Source organism: Paramormyrops kingsleyae, chromosome 17 (genome assembly GCF_048594095.1).
Source record: "Paramormyrops kingsleyae isolate MSU_618 chromosome 17, PKINGS_0.4, whole genome shotgun sequence".
NCBI classification, from domain to species: Eukaryota; Metazoa; Chordata; class Actinopteri; order Osteoglossiformes; family Mormyridae; genus Paramormyrops; species Paramormyrops kingsleyae.
In genome coordinates, this window is record NC_132813.1 from 22,577,629 (window position 1) to 22,597,164 (window position 19,536).

The window sequence follows — 19,536 nt, forward strand, 5'->3', positions numbered from 1 at the left end:
TCTTGGGTGTGATATCGTCACAGGGCTATTGAGAAAGGAAAAATGTGCTGTTAGTGCGTCATTATGAGATATATAAATTAAATCTAAGAAGGGTATCACCCCTGGATTTCCCCTGGGAAGGGAGTGGGTGCTTATAAAGGGTATGCACTGATGTGACTTTCTCACCGGAACCTTCAGAGGGACTGAGTGGCAAAACATGTTGCAACATTGCTGATTTTAGTGGGGGACACTGCAAAACAAACAAGTATCTGCTTAAATTAAAGGCAGCTGGACTTGACAGGAATCTGAACAACTTACCGAAGGACCAGTGCACCATGGATTCATATGTGGCCAGTCGTCGGGATACCTGACAACATATTTTGTAGAAACTTTTAAACTTTCTTGGCTAACTGGTCTGCACTTGCTTTGTGGAGTAGCCCATAATAAGGAAAAAAGGTTTATCTTGGCTAGCTAACATTATCTAATCATCCCCTGCTTTGTTGAACAGAAGGTTCATCATCATGGATGTTTTTTAATAAATGCTGACAAAAACTTCACAGTTACACAGAATGTTAATGAATTCTGCTAAGTATTTAGCTAATGAGTAGTCAGGTTATACAACTTATACAACAAGTATACAACTTTAAGGTATGATTTTATCCAAAGATCCAACATAACTGACACATAACCAGAACACAAATCTACGTTTTGGAGCCTGCATTTCAGATATTTCTGCTGGTTGCAGCCACCCATTTGCTTTTCTTTTCTTAGTTTTCAGCAGTCTGTAAAAAGACTTAAGATTTTATGTTTTGTAAACTTGCAAAACCCTGGAGAATGGGGAAGTAATGCAGACCTGCTGGAAGATGAGGGCAGATATTAGTGTGGGAGACGTGTGTTAAGTCCTGATGGATTTCTGTGTGCTTCTGACATAAGGGTATGACCTTTTTTTACTGCATATTTTCTTCTTTTACTCAGCGTCATATTAGAGCTCAGGACAGACAGCTGGCAGCCTGCAGCAATAGTCCATGCAGATGTCTGCCAGTGAGGCTGCTGGGATAGGTCTTCCCTTCTCTGTTTGTCTTGAGGAAATGGCCTGCTGATGTCCTTGCCTGGAGTTTGTAATGTGCTGTCACTGATGTTTCCAAGTAGGATTCCCCTGCACACTTCCGTGCCCGTGCAATTCGGCGATTAGTAGAAATACTCCTACATATAAATTAGGGCTGCACAATTAATCGTAAAAAAGTCTTTGATCTCGATTCACACCTCTATGCGATCTTATTTCTAAATTACAATGGTTCTTTTGCATTGTATTACATCAGCTGGATAAAAACAAGCGCTCCTACTTTTCCCCAGAGAGTCTCAAGCATCCCATCATTCTCTGTAAAGCAGTGGTTCTCAATCCTGTTCCTGGCGCCCCACCTGCCAGAATGTTTTCGTTCCAACCCTACCATAATCAGGCGTATATGGTCCTTAATAGGCTACAGCCGGTTTCAGACCGAACGCGGCATACGCTACGCTGCGCTCCGTGCGGCGCGCCGCTCACGGAGCTCGTGCGAGCACTGTGGTCAAAGATGAACCGGTGCGAGCTGTGACGCATTGTCTCGCAATCAATAGAATCACGGCACCGAACCGGGCACAGAAAACGAAATGGAGGAAAAACTTATATTGTCCGTGTCTGAGTACCAAAAAAGTAACTCAGTGGCACTTTTAGAACTGGAACTTTTAGTATGGCTGTTTTTGTTACCCTAATTGAATGGCCAGTTGAGCGTTTCCTTTCTGCTGCCAGAAGTTGATATGCTGGTCCTGGATGAATCATATTTTTGGGACAATAATGTTTTGTTGTTTCCTTTTGCAGTTTAGTGCCATAAATATTTAAATTTGAGAAAAATTAAATTGTTACAGAGAATCGTGATGTCGATTCTAAGCAAAAAAAAAAAAAATCTGATTCATGTTTTTTTTAGAATCATGCAGCCTAATATGAATTGTTGCAAGGTGATGACCTGAGTATTCCATCCTCACCTCTTTAGTCCTGATACTGTAGAGTGTTTGTCCTGCAGATTTTGGGGCGGTGAGTCAATCTGAAATGGTATTTTCCTATGGCCAGTAATGGGATTTTTGGTGAAGCATGTAGAGATGCTGGGACACTGAGTCCTGTTCTCTCCTCACCAACAGTGTACAACTGGACAATGGACGATGTGGAGGACTGGCTCAACACCTACGTGGAGCTGCCTCAGTATGCAGAGACCTTCCGGAAGATGCAGTTCAATGGCAGTGTCATGCCCAGGTATGAGGCCCTGGTGTATTGAGACACATAATGATATGAATGAATGAAAGAGATTTGAGATTGTTACGATATGTATAAAACAAAACATTAGTTAAAAATTTACCCAGTATAAACTATAGACAGGAATGCATATAATCGATACACAAGTACGCACTCCCTTTAAAAGTGACGCATGTGGCAATCGATTGTGGTAACAGTGCAAATGCTTGCATATTTTATATAACATGAATTTACCGCGCATTTTAACCTCTATACCACAAATGAGGCACGAATTAGCATATAAAGGTTAAAATTCATGATAATTTCTTGTCATGTCAGTGCAGAGACAAAGATGCACAGCTTAGTCGATAGTTCATGATCTGGTTTACTCACCAAAAAGTCTCTACTGGTACACCAGCAATTCTCTTAAAATTTCATTAAGGACACATTCCACTGAACATGAATTTCCAGAACATTTTAAGAACCATAACAACCTAAATGTACTTATAAAATTAATATCAGCATCAGATTCTCTTGTACACTTGTTGCTGTGAGTTGTGCCAACCAACATAGTGGTATTGACAAATCACTTGCTTTTGCTTAATATCTTCTCTGTGGAACCAAAACATTTCCATCTAGTGAAAGACATTTTTTAGGTTTATCACAAATGCGTCACACTGCGATGCGAGTGAGCAAGGACCAAAATGGTTGGTTGGCTCAGAAAGCACATGCAGAGCTCATGCAAAAAACAGTGGAGGTAATCTTCAGGCCAAACTGTCAACCTATTAGAGAACAGGAAGAGCACAAATACTGTCACCCCTCCAGATTCACAAATTTGACATTTGCAGTTTTGCTTATTCACGAGTTGGCAATGAACAATTATGGGAATATTTTTAGAACTTACTGAAAAATCTGAAACTTTCAGATGACGCATGACCCAAAAATAGCTATATAAACAATACTAAAAATGATTTAGATTACATAAAACCATATCATATATATAAATATTAATGTTATTCAGTATTTGTTAGTGTGAGTGTATTCTTTATCTTTAATATTAAGTTATTTTTGGTAAATTGAAAAAATGTGGGATCTTGGTTGGGTATGCTGTACATCTTTGTCTCCGTGACCAGCCGCAGCCATGGCTTACCTGTCTCCGTGACCATTATATCTCATGTTTCTCGCAGTAACTTTAAAACCTTTCATTGCTATTAATTTTGCAGTTTTTATAATGGTTTTTATATAGTTTTTGCAAATATTCACATTTGCGGGGATATTCTGCCCCTAACTCCAATTTCAAGATGTGTTTTGGATTTTATACATCTTCTCAAATATTTGACAACAGGGATTAGTTTCCTCCTGGAGACCTTGTCAGGTTTTCCACAGGTGTAGAGCAGAACATCACTACTCAGTACACCAATTTGTAAGCTACTGTATGAGGAAAAAGTTCTGTTCCTATGTATGACCAGTATGTTAAAGGGATAGGTCATGCAGAAGTGAAAATCCTCTTGTCATTTGCTTTATAGACATACTAACTCTGACATTAACATCATCAGATGGGATTCGTTTTATCTCCTCTCTCTGATCCATTGGAGAATTTACACGTTTCTTTAACTCTGTGTGGCTCTGGGACTAGGGATCTGTGGCAGCAGCTGGATGGTTGCTGGTTCAAATCCCACGAATGTCCGGAGTGATTCTACTCCATTGGGCCCTTGAGCAAGGTCCTTAACCTGTAATTGCTTCGTCCTGGGTATGACATTATTTACATCCAGCCCTGTGAGGAGGTTGTCCAACTTAGAGAAAAACTTGGGGGTTGGTGGCAGGACTGGCACTCTAGCCACTGGAAAAAAACTCTCACTGGTCCATAATGTGGTGCTGAGGTATCACCCGGTGCATGGCTTCACTCAGGTTCTCATTCCTGAGGTGGCTTGTCGCATGGTGGGTGCGGTAACGCGCTGTATCAGTGCGGGCTCCTTACCTCTAATTCTCCTCCTTAACTGTTCAAATCAGCCTGACAAATCACTTAACTGGCTACATACAGACCCCCCTTAAGTAAAATTAATTGTGTCCAAACAGAGCTAATGCTAACCCATCCTTGTTGTGGAGTATGTAGACATTGACATTGATTCTTCAAGTGCCTGGAAGTATGTTAGAAGAATGTAGTCATGTTGTTCTCCAGTGAAATACCGTCATTCTGCTTATTTATTTGGCATGCAGTAACTGGGGAGGCATAATGGGCAACTGGAGCAGGCCATATTTGGAATCTAAGCAAGAAGGGATTTTTTTGTGTTTTTACACTTGACTTTACTGCAGGTATTATTTCATGATATTAAACAGGCAAATATTCATTAATTTGTCGTTATTGGAAAAAGAAATATTCCTAAGTGTTGGAAGTTGATGGATAGTCCAATCCTGTGTTTGTGTGTGTTCCCCTGCAGTAGAATAGTCACTGTACTCTTCTTGATACAGGCTTGCCACACAGAATACGACGCTGACCCAGTCGGTGCTGAAAATCCTGGACCGCCGTCATGCTCAGAAGCTGCACCTGAAGGCTCTAGACACTGTGCTGTTCGGCGCTCCGCTCAGTAAGTGGCTCGCTATACCAAGGGCTAAAAGGGGGGGGGCTGGGTTTAACTGCTACCTTCTTTACTATGTCCCCCCCCCCCCCTTTGGTGCTCTTTGGTGCTGGAGAGGATCAGCACTCATACGCTGCAGTTGTTGATGGTTCGGAAGTTTAAAACGCCTGTTTTATGTTGGGAAGCAACATCCTAATGTTTGTGTTGGAGCAAAATAGTGAAGCAGTAAAAGAAAGTGCCAGAAAGAGGGATGTTTTATGGGCTGTGCTGGACCATGGCTTCTGTTTCACTCATTTATTTTAATCTACGTTTCATTCACATTTGTACATTTCTCAGATGCCAAAGAGGCGCAGGGACGAGGCAGATAATGCGTCGTATTTCCTGAGGCTGCTTGACTAACACTCCCTTTATCTCCTTGGTGCAGAAAGGGGAAGGATGTGACTTGTGACTGGCACGTGTCATTAGAGTTCAGCCCTGTCCATGGCGCTCGGTCATGTTTCCGACAGGCTGCTGGGAAACACGGGAGCGGCTTCCTGGGAGGCGCACGGCGGTCCTTGTAGCGTCAGGATGATTTTTTGACGGGAATGGTATCTGCTAAAGATGAAGCCAGTCTGCCAGATTGTTTGTTTGTTTTATTTGTAACTTTATTTTCATTCCCATCTCTTTGTGTAGGTCTAGTCTTTCTGACAGGTTTACTGGCAAAGTAAAAACAGAAAAGATTCCACAAACAGCAAAATAGAAATGCATTCAGTGAGTGACGTGCAGGAGTGGTCGTCGGCCTAGGCGAGCCGGCCCAGAGGCGGTGCCCTCCCCTGTCCTTCTGGTGCCTGAGATTCTCGGGGAGAAACTGCCTGTAGCCGGAGCCTCTCTGTATGCAGAGCACGCTCCACTGGCGCGCTGGCACCGAAACCGCCACCCCCGCCTGCCTTGGTCGTAGGTCACTCGCAGGAGGGTTAGACTCTCCCTGCTCCTTGCCTCTGTCTTGTCATTTCCTGCTTGTCCTCAAGCAGTATGCCAGGACTCCGTGATACCGGTACTGTCCCACCGGCGAGGGGGCTCAGGCTATTACCCCGTGCTGTATCAAGGCCAGAAAACTCGATGAGTCATTTGTAATCATCCAGTAAATATCCCTGCTTTATTTTGTGTATTTTTGCTCAGACCGGGATACATCGTCCTGAATGAATGCCTTATAGAGGAAATTACCATGAGATTTTACAGAGCACGAATGTAACTCAAGATTAAGGAGCATTTACCTCTTTTTTAATAGATTTAATATTTAAAGTGAGAGCCACAAATAAAGTAGAGCAGAGATTAACTAATAAACACAAAAGATTAAAGGGGATGAGCAGTGACTTTAAGGGGGGAGACTGTATGGAAGAGAAGTGTCTCTGAAAAAGATGAAAGAAGCAGAATGACAGGAGCCTGCTTTGTTCATTTCCCGCTGGCTGAAGTGTCCCAGCTGGCTGCCCCCACAAAGGTGGGGGAGGGCTGGTCCAAGAGTGTCCAGGGAGGGGTGGGGGGGCAGTCTGCAAGTGACAGCATTAGCGAGAGGCTGTGGACTCCCAACTGACACAGACAGGGATGGGCTGGCCCACTGCAGCAGCTGTTCTGGGCACCATGAATAAGAAGTGAACTCGAAATGGGGACTGCTGTCAGAGCCTCCCCGCTATCCCATGGGTAACGGCAAAAATTGAAGGACGCCCCTTGCTGGCTTTGTAATTAGTCAAATCGCTGATAAGCCAGTGATAGTGTAATTAGTCGTAAGGCATGTCCGCTTTGACATCCTGTCGGCCGCAGGCAACTTCCTGATGCAGCACTTATACGCAGGGAATTGTGTGAGCCGTCAGCTGGTCTCACTTAATTAACGCCGGTGTTCCCTCTTCCTTTCGTCTTGGCTCGGTTTGCGAGGCCTTTCCTTTACGAATAGGAATGCCGCGTCTGGTTCTCCGGTGGCTGTGGTGTAGGAGTAGCTGCGGAGGCCCAGCGCCCTCTATCTGAGCGAATGGTTGCTGTGAGCTCGCCTGGTAAATATCACAGTGATGGATGCCTGGCTCACGCTCTGGTCCTTAGGGCCGTGTGAAGGATCGCAGATTCCAGGTAGAGAGTGGGACATGTTCGTTAACAGGATGCAGCCGCACCACTATCCATCATTAAAATATGAAGCTTGTTTTGGTGCTGTACCTTTGTATTGGTGGCAGAGGGGGTTGAATGTCTGGTTTCAAGCCTGAAAGAGTGAGCAGGAAATTAGGTTTTAGCAGCAGGCATATGCAGAGCAATGTCCTGGAAGAAAAGGATGATGAATAAGACTTCTGCCTTTCCTTATTGCCACAGCTTCCTTCACCTCTCGCTTCACCACTCAGGCCGGTACTGTAAATATATGCATCTGCAGGAAGGGAAAGGAAGGGAATCGAAGCAATCTTAACTGGTTAAAGGAGTACAGAATATCATAGATCTAGAGTAGTCGCAGTATGTTACCCGCAATATGTTATACGGTAGCTCACACGCATAAGTAGGATTAAGTAGGATCATGTATCCGTAGTTGTGCATCAATATATTCGTAGTATAGTATATCCATATCCACATCACATCCATATCCAAGTCTAGCAGCAGAGAAAAATAGTATGTTTTGAGAAAATGGGCAAAATGGGTGGATGTTACCCTGATACTAAGGTAGACCAATAGTGGTGGAGAATTATGTTTGTTGAATGTTTTGTTTTGTTTGTTAATAATTTGTGTCCATTCAGGACTTTTAAGTCCTTGGGTCTTATGGTTTATCAGCAGGTTGCTCTTTGTGCTTGGGGTACCTGGTTACTAGAGTGTGACTGGAGTGCTGTGCAGGATTGCTGAATAAAGGAGAAAACTTTGTGCACCAACTGTGAGGTCCGGAGTTTTATTCCAAGTAGCCTAACTAGGAGCTATTGGAGAAGTTGGTTCCAATTTTTCTTCCACATTGGTGAACAAACAGAGTGGGTTGAGGATGATGATGATACTTATGCTAGATGCCCTCTAGATGACAGAATGGCGATGTTTATGTGGAAAAATACACTTCACAAGATTGCGATGTTTAAATTGGGGGTGAGAATGACTTGATAGCAGTATAAATCAAGAGCTGTCTCGTTGTCTGCAATATGATTCCGTGTCAGTCGCCACTAGGGAGGCATCCCCTGACACTGAGGAAAAAGGCTGTAGTAGAAAGAGATGAAAGTGGCTAGTCAGTAGTGTGAAGCTTTTAATTTGGGAGACATAGGCATGTGTGTGTTTACACCTCTGTTGGGCCGGTCCAGGTTGGTGCGTGTTCTCTATCAAACGAGTTATGTAGGGTAGAAGATGTGGAGCTCTAGGGCTCGGTCATATATGTCGACTCCCTATTTTCATTGCTTCCACGGCCAGTCACCCACAAGTGGGCCTTTAGCAGATGGAAATAATCCGCTAATCTGGCTTTAGCTGTCGTGATATGCGGTGCCCCCTGACTGCGACGGAAATGCCTCACTTGGCTGCCCTCGGTGATGGGTGATTTGTCCTTGGTTTCATTTCGGCGTCATTTCCTGTCTCACCATGCGAAGTGTAAGGTGTTTTATTTTATTTTTTTTGTGGTCAGTGAAGCACCAGCTTCTTCTGGTCATTTGATTTATTTTAGCAATTAGTATTGTAGGATAATAGTTATTAACTTTGTTTTGCACAAGAATGTAAATCCAAGTGTTATCACCTTCTTAACTGCATAGCTTTTATAAAACCAAATTCTATTTCCTGGCTCATTATTGGTTGTGACAGGGAGAGACCTGTCCTGCAACAAAGCTTTCTTAATGAGGTTCCTCCCTCTTTGGGCCCCCCCCCCCCCCACTTCTCCTACAGTGAACAGACATAGCCATCTGAAGGACTTCATGCTAGTGGTGTCTATTGTGATTGGCATGGGCGGCTGCTGGTTCGCCTACATCCAGAACCGCTACTCCAAGGACCACATGAGCAAGATGATGAAGGATCTGGAGGGCCTGCAACGGGCCGAGCAGAGCCTACATGACCTGCAGCAGAAGTGAGTTTGCAGACCTGCTCGTTGGATTGGGAAGGTCTCGAGTGGGTGGTTGTTGGGCTCCTCATTGACATCACCTTTGCGGTCCAGATTACGTTCTATTCATTTTCAGTTCAGTAAGGGTCCAATTACAGGTAGGTTTACTGTCTTGTAAATTTAATGATGGAAGTAACTTATGGTCAGTATACTGGAAAAATGTCATGTTTAATGAATATCTGCACTTGATAGATCTCACTAAAGGGGCATCCACATCAATACGATCTTACCTTTGCTGAACCCTGAGCTGTTAACAGACAGTCCATTTCATAAATTAATTTGTCACATTCTTTCTGTATGCAGTTTTTAGTTAAGCTATTTCCACATCTCTGTGCAAGGTGGTGTGGGAGTCTGGTTGCCATGGGGGCCAGAACAACAAAGAGCGGCAGATGTGAGAGCCTCATGCCACAGGCAGACTGCCGTGTAGCGAGAGGCTTAGTATGCTGATCGCAGCCCTGGGTTTCCGTGGGGGTCATCTGACCGATTCGGCTCGCCGCGATACCTTAAATGGAGAAGAAATGAAGGAGATCGTTCGTTGTTTAAATCTGATCTGATTGCGGTGAACAATGAGGTTCACTCCTTATTTTTAGGAGCACGTTAATAGCATTATGCAACTAGCCAGAGGAGACACGGATTGGGGGTCTCTTCATGCTTCATGCACGGTCCCTGCAGTAGAGTTCCTGTGTTTTCCAGCTGAAAGTCTGTGGGTCAGTGTGTCTTCCTCTAGATAATTCCCCTTCTCCGTGCAGCGCAGGAACAGCCTAGGTGTGGGCGCTCGCACGGGTTCCTCACGCCTGCCTCCGGCAGCTGCTGGGGCCCGTCTTGTGGAAAGGAGGTCCAGCTGTCGGTTTTTGCTGCTGGTATCCGCCTGCACCACATTTCCTGTTACAGGCCAGTGGGGCTCGGTTCTGCTTCCTTTGAAGTTTGACCAGTGCTTCCTTTACTTTACTTGCCTAATTTTTTTCTTTTAGCTTCCTTTAGCTTGCTTTTTATTTGTTAGCCACTAGGACGGGGAAATTCAGATGTACTTCTGGTTGGCTCTACTCATTCAACTGGCCAGGGAGATTTGTTTGTTGATGCATCATCCTCCTGATGATTGGTCAATTACACGAAACTTTCCCATGTTGTTTGAAGGCACTCGCCAGGTGGAACTAAGTGCTGTGCTAGTAAACAGGAAACCCCTTCTCTAGGTGTAGGAAGGAAGCCGGCCGGCCGCCCATGCACGGGACGTCACCGTTGCTGTGGTGACTGCACATGGCATGGGTCTGTCACTCGGCATGTCGAGTTCTGGTCCCCGGAGCTCAGGGTTCAGCTGCTGCTTGGCTGAGCCTTCAGGCAGATCCCATGTCCAGTTCAAGTGGCCCCTTTAGCAGAGTCATCTTCTTTTAGCTCCTCCTGGCAGAAAGGGCTAAGGAGGGATTAGGCTAAGGCAGGGCTGGGGAACGGCATGCTGGCAGAGCTGCGGTTCATGTTTGTTGAGTTGTGATTTTGTGCTTTATTTTTCTATTAATGCCAAGGTGGTGTCAAAGATGAAGCAACTTGTTGCATGTTACACCGCATTTCGTAAAGAAAAGAATGTTCCCCCACAAGAGTAGCATCCACATGTAGATGGAGCATGTCTAATTATGTCACCCTGTTTACGATAAAAGTTTCAACAGTCTAATAGTCATTTGCTGCGTTTCATGAGATGAACAAAAACATGTTGTTTTTCTGACAGAATGCTAAAATTACAGTATGTGTGTCTGTCTGTTTGGAATATAAATTGCCCTAAATCATAGGGATAGACGCATCAGGCGTTTAAGTGCGATATTCGCGGGTAGCTTCTTGCTAATGTTTAGCCTCGCCCTTTCCAGCCCGCTGTGGTGGGTGACACACGTTTGCCACTGGGGCTGTCAGTCAGCTGTGCTGCACTGGAGTTTAATCACCCCATGCAGCCTTGGGAATGCTCCACGGCACCACGCCTAAAATGAGTCCCTGCAGAATAATAAATCGCTCTGTCTTCTCATTCGTTAATTTTGTTTTTGTCCTCCATTTAAATCTAGATGTATTCTTATTGCTGAATTTAAATTGCTGTTGAAGTGAACCCAAATATTCTGTTTCTGTTTAAGTAGCTGAAAATGATGCTCAGAATACCTTCGTTTGGCCATGGTGATGCAACGAAACAGAATCTCTCCCTGATTCACAATATTCTTTCGCTAATAGCTCTGATGTCAGACATTTATGCATGAAATTACTCGATTTGGTTGGTGAAGAGGCTTTCAGGGCACGGGGAGACAGTCACCCAACAGGTGTGATAACTTGCAGGCAGAACACAAAGATTTGTAAATATGGTTTTATTATTTTGCGGAATGGGACAAATTCAAAATTCCTTATTTCACCTAACCTGCTGTTGCCAATAGCAGGACAAATGGCATAGTTTGCAATGTCGGTAAACTTTGATAACACCGGAGTAAGAAGGTAAGACAGAAAAAGTCCACGATGAGATTACCAGGGTGGAGAGCGAATGGGGAGGTTAATATCTAGCATTTGCAGTAACTCTCCTGCAGGAGTTTATGTTGGTAAAAGTCTGAACAGTGTTAATGCAGTTGAAGTTCTGCCACGGTTGCTGTGACGCTTGGGGAGCTGTAAGCCTTCTAAGAAAACTCCTTGGCATCTCCACTTACTGGGTGGCAGAGGTCGTGTGTGTGTGTGTGTGTGTGTGTGTGTGTGTTGGGGGGGGGGGGGTGGTGTCAGCCTGGGTGTCACCTTTCTATAGCCCTCTGTTGCCCTCCTCACGGGCTCTTGTTTGAATACTTCTGCTGGAAACCTAGTGGCAAGTGAAATTATACCGACTGTTACTAGTAAGTGGAGTTTTGGGAAATTCACTGTCGTTTAGAAAGTTAAAAGTTGTCCTGAATTTCCCACAGCTCTCCAGGATTGGCTTGTTTTATAGGGCTTTTCCGCTGTTCCCTCAGTAAGTAAAGTCCCTGTCAGTGCAGCCCCGTTCCATTTAGATAAAGACATTCTGGGTGCCTGCACTCTTCTTGAGGGAACAGTTTGTCATGGGTGACCATGGTAACTCCTGTAAACCAAGATGATGGCTTTTGTGTCTAAACTGTACCTTCGTCATAGCTGCGTGGAAGATTTCATCCTGTAATTACACACCTTTATATTCAATTATAATGTCTTTAACATAGGACTCCTCCTTCCAGGTGACTTGCTTCCTAGTCTGGACTACTGTGTTACTCATTACATGCCCCCACCCAGTGAAGTGTATACTTATTTCCTTATCATACTCATCCACCCATAACAGTAGAGTGATTTACTGTGTGGGAGTTCTAATCTGGAGCATGCATTTCCTCCATTCTGGAATGTTCTCTTCATGGCCACTGTGTTCCTTTAGAATGCCTGTACGTTTTATTGTATGTAAAAGCAATAGACATTTGGCTTCTTAGCATTGGAAACCTGTTTGTCTTAACTAGCTGGGTGTCAGTAGTAGATCATCTTCACTGGTGCAAGAAGCTATTGTGTTCAGATTATGAGCTGCAAATAAAATGTCATGTGGACCATAATAGCACCAAATGGTTATGAATGTAGAAAAGGATCTTGATACTTTGGGACAAGTTGTGCAAATTATTTCATATTCTATGAGCTGCTTGGTCTTGCATCCCATCCAGGGTGTACACCTTGCTTGTGCTAACTCCTGCCTGGGATTTGACTTTTTTTTATAGGATATGCTTTACTTCTTTCTGTCTTGTGCTAAGGCTGCAGATAGCACAAGAGGAGCACCGAACTGTAGAGGTAGAGAAGGTCAACCTGGAGCAGAAGCTACGAGATGAGATCAACGCAGCCAAGCAGGAAGCTCAACGGCTGAAGGAGCTACGCGAAGGCACCGAAAACGAGCTGAGCCGGCAGAAGTACGCCGAGGAGGAGCTCGATCAGGTACTACATGCTCACAGTGGGGGGGTTTTTGGGGACGTGGCTGATGGTCGAGGCCATGGACAGCATGTGGAATGCGGAGTGCGGATACTATGAGCAGAACGAAAAAGACCCTGGAGAACACAGTACAATGACCCTTGTGTAAAATCTCAATGCGGAGGATCTGCTTATCTACTTATCCAAAGAGTTGCCGCCAGTATCAGTAGCTCCTGCTAATTCTCACCCTTTGGGATCAAGCAGGAAGAGCCTGAAGGCCGGAGCGGGGGTCTGGTTCCACATTGACTGATATGGGTGACGCGTCCTTATCAGGCAACAGATCGCAGCAGCGTTCCTATGTTATCTGAATGGGGCTCAGATGAGGTGAGCTGGGAAATAATGTAGCTGAATGGGTGTCATGTCTGAGGCTGCAAAGGAGCGAGCATCTGCTCTGTCCTGTGAGGGATAGGACTTCATGTCGACATTCTCAAAACAGAAGTGAAGTGTGGTTTGTAAACTCTGCTTAATGCCCGACATCCTCCATTCCATCATGCTGTGGCTCTACCCTCATCCTCTGGTTTTACTTGGTATTAGGAACAGCTGTTCTGTAATTAGAATCCTGTGCAAAGTGTCTTTGGCTATCTTTTTTGGGGGTTCTATGGTTTCTAGGGGGGGGGGGTCACATAAGGTAAGACTTCGTTCTTCCAGCCTCGATGAGCAGGGAGAGCTCCATTTTTGGATCTCATTGACGAGGTGCAGGCCTATGAGGTTCCGTCTGCAGCATATAGTCTAGGCCAAGTATGTCTATTGAATTCCGGCATCTGTGTCCCCTGGTCTTTATCTCCCCACCTAAGGCCTTGTACTAAAAACGGTGTTCAGGGTTGTGCCTTGAGTTTCCTTTTGGTGTTCAGTTTTAAGGATGATTTTATATTCTGAGTGTATAGCTTCAGTGTCTGTGTGATCCACAGTAACCTCATTTATAAATGATGACATAATGTCTTAAGAGGTCATATTTCTCAAATATTCATCAAAAAAGGAAAGTAGCACTGTGTCACGGTCTGGCTTGTCACTCTTTTAGAGTTGAAAGTCTGTGCAGGACTACTGGGGTGAGTATGGTTTGTTTCTCCTTCAAACATTGGAGCAACAGTTGTACTGAGCCTGGGTTCCTGCATCCAACACTGAGACTAAACCTACACACAGACTCCCGTCTGAGCCCAACACTGAAACTAAACCTACACACAGACTGCCGTCTGAGCCCAACACTGAAACTAAACCTACACACAGACTGCCGTCTGAGCCCAACACTGAAACTAAACCTACACACAGACTGCCGCCTGAGCCCAACACTGAAACTAAACCTACACACAGACTGCCGCCTGAGCCCAACACTGAAACTAAACCTACACACAGACTGCTTTCTGAGCCCAACACTGAAACTAAACCTACACACAGACTGCTTTCTGAGCCCAACACTGAAACTAAACCTACACAGACTGCTTTCTGAGCCAAACACTGAAACTAAACCTACACAGAATCTGGCATCTGGGCTCAACAAAGCCAGAGTCTAAACCCAAAGATAGACTGTGTTTATATGGGCAAACTAAAGTGAAATTACATTATATAATAATCTTATACTACTTGTACCTAGTTCATTGCTTCATGCTTGTAATGTATAGTTAGCCTCACATTGATTTTGACTGAATTACCTGCTAAATGCATATAAATGTAAATAATCTATGAAATGTTATGAGATTGTATTATTTTTTATGCTGGAAGTAAGGGATGCTGTGTCACTTCTGCTTTTTCACTTTTTTTTTAATTAACCTTTCAATGGTGTTCGGGTTGGCACAGACCCGTTTTCAAGTTTTCAAATGCATAAAAGCACCACACAAATTTGTGCACTGCATCAGGAACCTCTATTTAAACTAAATAAATAATAATAATAAAAAATCACTAGGCAAGGCAAGCCCAGACATGTTTGGCAAGAGAATTCAGTTTGTTTACGTAATTCTCTTAAGGTTTGTTTTACCATAATTTTTTTTTGAAAACGAGAGGTATGCTGTCAAAAGAGAGGTCCAGAAAGCCACACCAAAAATACTAAAACCAATCTTTTCATGGATAAGGAAGCTTAAAGTAACCAAGAGGTAAGAAACAAATTGGATGATAAATTATTATTTTGAGGGTATTTTATGGCTGATTTAGTACACGGGTCGGCACCGACCCATCCAGCAAAAGAGATAGGAACAGAAAACTAACACAGAACAAAGGTTAAGTTCACCATGTCTCTAAAGTATTTTAGAACGTTTTTTTAAATCTATACTTAGTAGAATTTTGTGCTGCATTGAACTAGTAAAGTAGTTCTTGCTCATCAGAAAGAAAGGTAGAAGAACTAGTCTTTCTCCAACATTGCAGCAGTCATACTTACCTTATTTAGTAATTCCCATACTGGAAGTTATTATTAGAGCAAACTAATAATGAATGTTCCTATTGGCCTACACAGCTTTTGGTCCACTTCCATCCTCTACAGCTAATAATTGTTTTGAAACTTCTGAAAGCTGATTTTCATGTTCTGATTGCCGTTCCTTAAAATCTTCATGATGATAATCATTTGAATGTGTTCTTAATGGACAGCTGCAACAGTGTTTGTTTGCCAGGTTACTTTTGGTCTCGGCACATTCTCTAAGCCCTCTTTGCGTCTGTATGTGTTTGTAATGTGATACAAACCTGTTATTTTTCAGTGCCCACCAGGAGTATCCTCAATTTTATAAAAAATCTCTGAATGCAATAAAAAAAACGAAATATGCCGCAAGTCTTATATTTTGTGTAGTTACTTACTTGTAGTTACTTAAAGTTAGGGCTGGGTTAAGGGTGTCCCCATAGAGATATAGATACCTAATCTGTTTTTGTGTGTCCGTGTGTGTGTCTGTCCGTGTGTGTGTCTGTCCGTGTGTGTGTCTGTCCGTGTGTGTGTCTGTCCGTGTGTGTGTCTGTCCGTGTGTGTGTCTGTCCGTGTGTGTGTCTGTGTGTGTGTCTGTGTGTGTGTCTGTGTGTGTGTGTGTGTGTGTGTCTGTGTGTGTGTGTGTGTGTGTGTGTGTCCTGCAGGTACGTATGGCTCTGAAGAAGGCTGAGAAGGAGCTGGAGTCCCGGAGCAGTTGGTCGGCACCTGAGCCTTTGCAGAAGTGGTTGCAGCTTACGCATGAGGTGGAGGTGCAATACTACAACATCAAGAAGCTGAATGCTGAGAGGCAACTGATAGTGGCCAAGGAGGGGGTGAGTGGCTTCGGGGGGGGGAGGTGGGTGCTGCCGATGAGCTGAGTTTGAGGCTAACCGATGGATGGGTGGTATCTTCTCCCAAGGCGGAAAAGATCAAGAAGAAGAGGAACACTCTGTTTGGTACTTTTCATGTGGCACACAGTTCCTCGCTAGATGATGTGGACCACAAGATTCTGGCAGCCAAGTGAGTCTCCCTCTCCCTAATTCATACACTGACCTGGGATTTTTTAAGTGGGGCCTGCCTTGTTCCTTCCTACTGTCCCTGTATGTAACCCCCCCCCCCCCCCCTTCAGGCAGGCTCTGGGCGAGGTCACGGCTGCCCTCCGTGAGCGACTGCACCGCTGGCAGCAGATAGAGGTCCTGACCGGCTTCACCATAGTCAACAACCCGGGGCTGCCATCCTTAGCTTCGGCCCTCAACCTGGACCCCAGCTTTGTGGGCGGCCGGGCTACACCTCAGCATTTCATCATGTCCGACGACATGGACGATATGGATGAGGACATCATGTCTCCCGGGGCACTGCAATGTAAGCACCCACTGCAAGCTGATTCCAGCGGATTCTTGCCTGTTGATGACTTCACTTAACAGTTTTCATGAGAAACTACACAGATCTTTCTCACTTGGGTCCCAAGGACAACAATTCCTTTCATGTTCTCAGAATGAAACATGAAAGAATTCATTGCAAAAGTCTCCAGTTCTCCTCCCTACAAGTCTATAAATTTTTATGTTCAAGGTTGATCATGAAGATTTTAGCATCTCCTCTCACACACTTGTTCCTTTTGGTGGTGGGGTGTGTTTGCGTGTGTCTGTGTGTCCATTCCTTGAGCATGTTCCTTGTCAGCTGCATTGTTCACTACACCAAAAATTTAAGCACTATGTCTGTTTAGGTGTATGGTATCAAAGTACATCCACGCAGCTGACATCATAAGCCTTTGACATTTTAACAATTTGTTTTTATATCAGGAAGAGAAAATAACATCTTTACTCATGTTAGATTTCTGTATCATGTATCAGTCACGTGGGCCAAGAACACCAAGCCACAAATGGAAACTCATTGAGTAAATTCTTTTGCTGGATTTTTGGAATTACGTTCCAGATATTACTGTATTGGAGGTACAGTGATTTCAATTAATATATCCAAAAGAGCAAGATAGGTCACTTCATCTGTATTTTGTGTTGCATTTGAAATGCAAGATGACACAAATGGACCTTATCTGCCAAATTTCCTGATTTTATTAGTTCTCTTTCCCTGTAATATTAGGGATGTTGGCTGCATAAAACTAGAGGATGTACATATAAGATTAAATTTTTTCAATGCTTCTGCAATCAAGATGGCAGGACTGGGGATTCAGCGCCTCATTGGCACAATTACCAGCTGCTTACCAGGCAAGAGGATTGCACTGCTTAGCTAAAGATTAGGTGTCTTGAAAGACAGACAGATAAATCATGTTTAATGAGCTCCAAAGCACTCAAGTCAACAGTGAGTTCCTCACATCACTTAACGGGACAAAAGCACAAATACGTATCAGATCTGGAATTTATAACCCAAGAATATTTCCTATGTCAGCATCCCCTGGACTTGGAAAGTCCTCTCAAGACAAACACTGAGCTTAAATCAGAAAGATGACGTTAGATACATATAACATGAGAAGTCTTTGTATTTTCTTGTTTCTCTCCTAATATTGCCGGAAACCCAGTGTAGAGAGCATTGTCAACTGATGACTCCTGGCTGGTGCTGAGAGTCACAGTGTAGGCTTTGATACATGTCCGTAATAACTACCGTCTTCCCCACCCTTTGACCTTTGGCCCCTCCTCACCCTCCACTACACGATGGGTAACCCGCAGACGCCGCCTGGCAGATGGGTCGTCCAGTGAGCGATCTCTGGTCTGTCAGTTCCGAACATCATTTGCTGTGGACCACTTCTGGTTTGCCTGCCGTTCAATCAGCTCCCCCTCTCCAGCCAAGCTCACGCGAGTCACTTGAGCATCACTGGGCATGCAGCGATCCGCATGGGGTGGAAATTGTGAAGGGTAGTCTCAGGGGAGGGGTGCAGGTAGATCAGTTGCGACTGTTTCTACCTGTCAGATGGCTTGTTCTTTGGGCTGACCACCTTTCTGTCCCCCAACCACGTCAAACATGCTATCACCACTGACTAACCTTCTTGCCCAGAGTTTTTTTATGAAGACTCTAAAGACTGTTCTTTCTAATGTAGCAAAGACAAACAAGATGTATCTTGGATATGGTTGTTTAATAGGCCTTCCTGCTAAGTCACCCTGTACAGCCTTACACTTGACTACAGAAGTCAGCTTCGAAAGATGTTAGCAAGGACTGTAGGGCCATCCAGTTGAACGGCAGCACTCTACCCTAGTTCTCAGTTGTACACAGTGACTTTCAGAAAATCTGAGACGCTGTCACTTCTCTCCTACTTTTCTTGCATGAAAGAACTGACTTTGAATCTTGGTTCTCAGCAGGTGTTTGATGTTGACACTTGCCTGAGAGGTGAACTCTTCACTCAGTGCACCTGTGCCTTCTGCTTCTACCACGCCAGTCACTACTCACTCACTACTCACTCACTTAGTCTTTTTGAGTGTGGTATGTTAACAAATGCCCTCTCTTTGCCCACAGCTCCCAGTATGATGTCCTTACGCCAACGGCACATTGACCCCCAGCTGGCTATGGGCTCCCAGAGGTTGGTAGAGAGCTGTTTGTTGGCAGGGCACCAGGGAGAGGGCACTTATCCCACCAGGCCTAGGGCCCCCGCTCGCCCCTCACGAAGCCAGTCCTTCGGGCAGTTCGAATCTGTCCCTCTACCTCCGTTATCCTCTACTTTCTCTCACTCCTCCATCGTCTGCCCAACTCCTCCATCGCCTCTTCCTCTGCACCACTCCTCCTCTTCCACTCCTGCTGCTGTTATGGTTGTCCCGCCCACCTTGCTTGTCCATCACCCTGCTTATTTCCAGCCATTGGACACCATCCCCGATGTCCCCGACCTTTCCCTGGTGCAGTCCCCACACTCCGGCAGCTTCGGGTACCCCCTCCTTTTTTGACATCGCATGTCTTGTGTCATTGTATCTAACTGATTTTTAATCACACTTTGTTTTTTTTTGCCTTGAGGTCGTTTTGTAACTACGATTTGGTTTTGTTCAGAGGTGGAAATTTTTTCCTGAAATTTTCACCTCTGGTTTTGTTGATGTTCATGTAGAAATCCTGTGTATTTTGCCCCTTCCCCAATAATTTTGACACATCAACATTCATTTTGAAGCTGTTCATTTTCCTAAACCTTTTGCTTTTTTGCTTTTCTTCATCCTCTGTCTCCCTTTTGTTCCAAAAGAAGCTTTTCTGCTCAGTCCTACTGTCTCTTAGTAATTTTAGGGAATTCTGTATCAAGGGCTTGACACAGGATGTCATCTGTCTAACCTTGTTTGTACAAAGTGATATAAGATCAGTAAGCCAAGGCATGGTTTGATTTGGTGTGAAGGCCCTGCCC

The 19,536-nt window shown here is 44.4% G+C and overlaps 1 protein-coding gene across 5 annotated transcripts in view; it reads left to right on the forward strand.

Moving 5' to 3' along the window:
• Positions 1–19,536, forward strand: part of stim1a (stromal interaction molecule 1a) — a 44,792-nt gene that overhangs the window by 22,647 nt on the left and 2,609 nt on the right. For 2 of the 5 annotated variants that reach the window (XM_023838853.2, XM_023838854.2), the window contains exons 6-14: positions 2,152–2,263; positions 4,712–4,827; positions 8,671–8,848; positions 12,625–12,802; positions 15,878–16,045; positions 16,132–16,232; positions 16,342–16,574; positions 17,894–17,974; positions 18,675–19,077. In XM_023838853.2, coding sequence (XP_023694621.2) covers positions 2,152–2,263; positions 4,712–4,827; positions 8,671–8,848; positions 12,625–12,802; positions 15,878–16,045; positions 16,132–16,232; positions 16,342–16,574; positions 17,894–17,974; positions 18,675–19,077 — 1,570 coding nt within the window. The remainder of the gene's footprint in view (positions 1–2,151; positions 2,264–4,711; positions 4,828–8,670; positions 8,849–12,624; positions 12,803–15,877; positions 16,046–16,131; positions 16,233–16,341; positions 16,575–17,893; positions 17,975–18,674; positions 19,078–19,536) is intronic. The other 3 variants (XM_023838856.2, XM_023838855.2, XM_023838857.2) reach the window with 3 other exon arrangements.